Source organism: Athene cunicularia (genome assembly GCF_003259725.1).
Source record: "Athene cunicularia isolate RWA chromosome 7 unlocalized genomic scaffold, athCun1 chr7_part1, whole genome shotgun sequence".
NCBI lineage: Eukaryota > Metazoa > Chordata > Aves > Strigiformes > Strigidae > Athene > Athene cunicularia.
In genome coordinates, this window is record NW_020799107.1 from 24,455,357 (window position 1) to 24,461,960 (window position 6,604).

The 6,604-nt window shown below is 44.5% G+C and overlaps 1 protein-coding gene across 1 annotated transcript; it reads left to right on the forward strand.

The window, feature by feature from the left end:
• The first annotated feature begins 1,908 nt into the window (after positions 1-1,908).
• Positions 1,909-5,084, forward strand: INHBB (inhibin subunit beta B). Its single transcript, XM_026853083.1, is given in 3 exon segments — positions 1,909-2,213; positions 2,215-2,262; positions 2,264-5,084. Coding segments are annotated over 3 exon segments (894 nt in total). The 5' UTR covers positions 1,909-2,187; the 3' UTR covers positions 3,084-5,084.
• The last annotated feature ends 1,520 nt before the right edge of the window (positions 5,085-6,604 follow it).

Below are 6,604 nucleotides of genomic sequence, written 5' to 3' on the forward strand. Positions count from 1 at the left end.
TCATCTGCCCCGCACCACCTCGCCCTGGCCCTGCCCGCCCTCCCTGCGGGTGCCCCTGTGCCCGGGATGCTTCCCCGGGTCGCACCCTGCGGCTCCCCTCGCCGTGTCCCTCCATCCCTCCGCAGCCTCCGTGCCCCCCGGCTCCCCTCCGGCGGTCCTTCCAGCTGCACCGTGGCGTGCCTCGGTCCCCGTGTGTCCCACTGTCCCCCCTCCGCCTGTCCCGCTCCATCTCTTGCATCCCTCGCCTCGTCTGTCTGCCCTGCACGTTCATCTGGTTCACTGCATGCATCTGTCTGTTGAGGCTTGCATTTCGCCCGTCCGTTCGTTTCTCATTTATTTAGCTTTCATTCGTAGCTTTGGCCTTGTCTGTTTGTCCACTGCTTGCAGCCTCCTACCGAGCGTGTCTGTCTCCTCTCTGTCCGTCAGTCCATTTACTAACTGTGCCATCCATCCCCACGGTACCAGCCATCTCAATCCTGTCCAGCCATTGCAGTTATGTGTCACTGAATCCCTTCAGCGCAGCTTTCCAGCAGTTTATCCAGGCAACCACTGTGCCTGTGAACTTTGCACATCTGGCTCTAACACCATCACTCTGCGAATTATCTCTCTCTTGTCTATCTGCCCATCTCTCCTTTCCTTCATCGCTCTATCGCTCAGTTCGGCTTTTTTCTCTCTCTATCTTCCCGTGGCATCTATATATCATTTGTCCACAAAATAAATCTCTTTCTATCCTGTATACTGCCCACTCATCTTCTTTATCTACCCTCCCACTTACCAAAGGCATATACATTTACAGTATCTATGGGATCTGTTGCATTATACATATGCTTGTTATATTCACATACAAAATTTATGGGCACACACAATCTCACACAACACAAGTGATGTGGATCGGTGCAGCAACACCGTAGCTGTTCTTTTTCTGTCACTGTCACCACAGTTTATAAAGAAGTTGTGTATTTACTAACAGGTGAAAGGCTTTCTTAGCGTACATTTTGGGGTTTGTTGGTTTTTTAATAGGCTGTTGTTGGGAGATCCGGGGTGGGCTTGTACTTCCCTTTGGTATTCAATCAATCGCTGGCTTTTGTAACACTTCCAGAATCGACTTTATGTAAAACATAGACAAACACAGTGAAAATTTTTGTCACTGAAATATTACAAGGTACCAAATGGGCCCTGGAGGCACATTTGAAAGGCATCTAGGGTTACAAATGAAGACACTGACTACGCAAAACAAAAAAAATCCCGTTCATTGACAAAAATAATAAAGATTCTTAGGAAAAGAAAAGGAAGAAAAATCTACATTTGGCTCTGTACAGAAAGAAGCGAAACAGATAAGGGAAGATGAGAAAATCCCTTTCCAGCAATAATTTTAAATAGCGGTTGGGAGGCTTTGATGCAAGGACCAGAATTACAGTCTCCGCCGTAAAGGCCAGTTTGCACATTTATCACCTACACCAAATTTAGTTAGGACTTATAGTACAAAATTGCAGGATGGCCCCTGGTATTTCTGAAATATTTCATGCAGCAGGCTCTTTTGTTTACAAATAAGGGGTTATGTCAGACATTTGGTGACATTTGGCTTTCCGTGACAATTTAGCTCCTTTAATTCTGGTGTTATTGAAAAGTGTATTGAGAACAGCCAGGAACAGCGTTACAGTGAGAGCAAGCGCTTCACTGCCTCGCCTTGTATGGGAGTTTATCATTTCGGGGGAGAAAGGCAGAGATCGAAACGATTAATAATAGCAGATATTCTACCAGACTGAGGGGGGGTTAGCTTGATCTTTTGGACAAGCAGGCACATTGCTGAAATATTTTCCCCTCCGTCTCATGAATCCTCTCTGTTAAACCGCGATGAGAATATGTGAAAATCGAAACAAAATCCCTGCTTTGGCATTGGCATTTCAGTGGTTATTGAAAAGGCTCTCCCTGCAAGAATTGGCAGGTAGCTGAAAGTTAAAACTATTCTTAAACCGATGAGATAGCAGAGTCCGAGTGTCGGTCTTTTCAAGGTGCTGCTGTAGCGTCTCTAAAGGTGGCTGGCTGGAAAAAAACCCTATATTCTGAAGAGCTCTTCTGGTGTCTGTGGATCTGACACATCTGACCACAGCCCGGTGATGAACGTTGCTGTGAGAAGTCCCTTTTCGATTCATTTTGATTGCAAATTGGGGATATCTGATTCAGTGCATGCCTTCTGGCCGGCACAGCCGATCTGCTGTGCTCTAGCATTGTCCCTGAGTCCAGAATGGCACACAGGCTAACGTTTCCTTTTTGACTTAATCTTGCTGATCTCTCCTTATCTTGCAGACGATCTGGCCTCATCTAGAGTCCGCCTCTATTTCTTCATCTCGAATGAAGGGAACCAGAACTTGTTTGTCGTTCAAGCCAGCCTGTGGCTTTACTTGAAGCTGCTTCCATATGTCTTAGAGAAAGGCAGCAGGCGAAAAGTAAGAGTCAAAGTCTATTTCCAAGACCCGGACACTAGCAACAAGTGGAATGTGGTTGAAAAGAAAGTTGATCTCAAAAGAAGTGGTTGGCACACTTTTCCCATGACAGAGGCGATCCAGGCTCTGTTTGAGAGAGGAGAAAGGAGACTGAACTTGGATGTTCAATGTGAGGGCTGTGAAGAGTATTCAGTGCTGCCAATTTATGTGGACCCCGGGGAGGAATCCCACCGGCCTTTTTTAGTGGTGCAAGCCCGCCTCGCCGATAACAAACACAGGATCCGGAAAAGAGGCCTGGAGTGCGATGGCAGGACCAATCTATGTTGCAGGCAACAGTTTTACATTGACTTTAGACTCATTGGGTGGAATGACTGGATCATAGCACCATCAGGTTACTATGGGAATTACTGTGAAGGGAGCTGCCCGGCCTACTTGGCCGGCGTCCCGGGGTCGGCTTCCTCCTTTCACACCGCCGTCGTGAATCAGTACCGAATGCGGGGGCTGAACCCGGGCACCGTGAACTCCTGTTGCATTCCAACCAAACTTAGCACAATGTCAATGCTGTACTTTGATGATGAATATAACATTGTGAAAAGGGACGTTCCCAATATGATTGTGGAAGAATGTGGTTGTGCTTGATTTAAGGTGTGTTTTGGGGGGGGAGAGAGAGAGAGAAAGAGTGGGGGGGGAGAGAGAGAGAGAGAGAGAGAGAAAAAAAACATTCCCGTACGAGATGGTGTTGGAGGAAGTTTCACTGTGTATCCAGGCATCAGTGTTGGAAAGTCACTGTGGAAAAGTTTGACAAAAAAAAAAAAAAAAGAAAAAAAGAAAAAAAATCATTTCACTTTGGTGTCAGGACAGTGGCAGTTTGTGGATCTTGGACACTTATATATTCTACCACTTATAAGTTAATGTTATGAAATATCTTAAAGACACACACATACACACGTAACGTGGACACGCACACAAACACGCACTCATACACACACACACACACAGACAGACACACACACACACGAGGCAGCTCGGAAAAGGTACATGAGCACAGAAAGTCAGTGACCAGTGACGACGGACCTAAATGCCTGCCGGTACAAGTGAACGGCTGAGCAGCTGTTTCCCCGCCTGCCGGCGAAGCCAGACCGAGATGAGCTCCCTTTGCTCAGGCAAAAGCACAGACTGCGAGAACATGACGTATTCTTGCACACAGGTGTCGAAATGACCAAACTTAGAAAATTATTAAAAAAAAAAAAGAAAAAAAAAGTCAACCGTCACCTCTTAGGTCTAATGGGAAGCTGCAGGACACCTGCCTTGGGAGATGATCACTTCCTCTTAATTTAAATTTATCTAAATGTAAACATCACAGATACCCGCATCTTCCTACAGCACTTCCAGTAAGGAATTGTGTGGTACCATCAGAGAGAGAGAGAGAGAGAAAAGGGGACAGATGCATAAGCAACTGCTGTATTTCTAACATCTGCCCATTGCAAAGTCACAAACTGGGCTGGCGTGATCCGATGCTTTAACTGCCCGCTAGCAACCTGTGGATGGCTACACCTGCCGTGTCTCGGAAAAGGGGATCCGATACCATGTCTGGACTGTGTTGGCATCTCTCACTGTTTGGAGAATGAAAAGTCAAAGTTGCAATCTGTGTTCTTCAATGGGGGACTCATCAAGGACACGCACGTGGGGGACGAGCAAACAAGCAACCGCCACCACAGCTAAACCAATGAACCCTAAAGAGGAGTGACAGTAACAAAGTGGAGACGTTCTGAAAAATGCAGTGCGTTTAGTAACAGGCGAGGAACATTTTAACAAGTCTTGGAAAGGAGGAGAGAGGAGAGTGCTTTCAATTTCCTTACCAGGAGGTGTCGAGGATGGCCATAAAGATCAGAAAATAATGATACAGCATAGCACTTGCAAACTGCTTGAATGCACGTATAATAGCACTTGCAAATTTCAATGCCTTGAAAAGTGGTACTTGATAGTGCACTTATCTTTGCTCACTATCTAGGTAAACAGGTGCCGCATGAGCTATGCAATTTAAAGTGTTGACCCATACTAGACAAAACTGGACTTACGATATGACTTTTTTATATTTTTTTATACTTGAAATTAAATCTTTTGCTTCTTTTTTAAAGCGAATGATTGCTTTTAATGTTTGCACTGATTTAGTTGCATGATTAGTCAAAAAACTGCCATTTGAAAAAAATGTTATTTTTATAGCAGCAAAAAATGAATACAGTTAAATGTATTATACATAAATTTTGGAACCAAAGAGGCCAACATATTAGTTATAATTTTTATGAGATGGCAAAGCCATCATATATCATGTAGTCATACTGAGCAATCCCTCACGAGGCCTACCAATTGTTTCAGGGTACAAAAATGGATTCTGTTTGTTCTATTCAGTGTCTTTTCTATACCATACGCACATGGAAGGTAGAGTGAAAAAAAATTACTATTGTAGAATACATTACAATATGTGCATCCTTTAAATCCAATTTTTATGTTTATTTAATAAAGTTCCTTTTAGGTTCTGTTCCATAATAATTTAAACCAAACAATTTTCACTTAGATTTGCTGTTGAAGTATTTTACATTTGTGTACAGTTTAAATAAATAAAAAAGATTGAAAACTGGATGTGCTTTTTTTTTTTTTTTTCTTTTTTCTTTTTCAGTGTGTAACATCTGGAGGGACTCGCTTACTTTCATGACTGAATGCGGCTGCAGACAGTGAACTGTCGCATTAGACCGTATTCGTATTAGTCATTGCAGAAAGCCTTGTCTGAGAGCTCAGCTGCGATCCTAAAAATGTTACACTCTGATTTTATTGCCGTCTATACATGTAAGCATCTGCTTCTTTCTATCTGCATCAGTGCAGGGTCTCTGGGCGCAGGAATGGCGCTGTTCCGCATACCTGCAGGTCATTTACAGCAAGTTCCTGGTTCACCTGCTGTGTAAGAATGTAACTTCTTGTCTAGGTCACTCCCTGATCGGTTACAAGAAGTAAAAAAAATAATGTGGAAAGCACTTCCAGGAAAGAGAGGTCAGTACTGTTTGATGAACTTTTTTTTTTTTTTTTTAATTAGCTGGCACTAAGGAAAGGTGGGGGCGTTTTTTGAGTAAAATACATCGCCTTTACTAACAAACCCCAAAAATGTTCACAAATACTCATAGAAATTCTTGTCAGCTGCACATATATGCAGATATTGATTTCATTGATCTTCACAGATAAATTCTTCCTCCTGGAGACCTGAGCAAATGCCAGCTGAAGCTGACAGAAGGACCTCTGTTGACTTAGCAAACGTTAAATCTGACCCCGAGACCTGGAAAGTGTTGAAGAAGCAAGTTCATGCAACTAATGATGGGTTCTAGTTACAATTCACATTCAAGCGTAGCTCTGCCCATCCCTCCCCAAAGCCAGACATAGGGGTTAAACGGCTTTGTTTCGGGAGACCTCTAAGAGCAATTTGCTGTGGCTGTGTCAACAACCTGCTGCACAGAACTTTGTCCCCCAGACCAAATTTTTTGAATACTTCATAGCTTTCTCACCACCTCAAACTGCACGTTTGTTGTCAAAGCCACCGCTTGCTGTTGCTGCTCCATCTCTTAGCAGCCTTCTCCCTGTCTTTGTTCCCTGGGTCAGCTGTGCTGCTGACAAGTTCAATAAATTCCCCTTGAAATCAGTGGCAAATACACACCCCTTCAGTCTGAAGGCACATTTGACCTAATATGACACCGTCCTTATGAATCAGACTGGGCTGCACTTTTAAAAATGGGATGTATTAAGAAATCTTGCCCATGGAAATGCAAGGCCCTGGAGGCTGGGTCTGGTTAGGTTTTGTTCTTAATTGAAAGTGTTAGGTTTCTGGGGGCGATGCCAAGCCCTGCATTGGACACTGGGACTCCTGTGCTGTCCCAAAAGAAGAGCAGGATGTCTCAGCATGGGATTTGGACCTGCAGCTCTGGCGAGTTGGGAGCTGCTGGCAGCCAGGATGCCGTGAGCTTGGGCTGGTCAGGAGAGAGGGGCAGAAATGGGCTGTCCTCTGCATCCCACTGCAAACCCATAGGTGAGCCCAGGATCCTGGACTCTTTCAAAAAGGCCTGCAAAGAACACTCCTTTTCTTGGTAAAAAGCTTTCACAGCTTTCTTCCCCTGCCT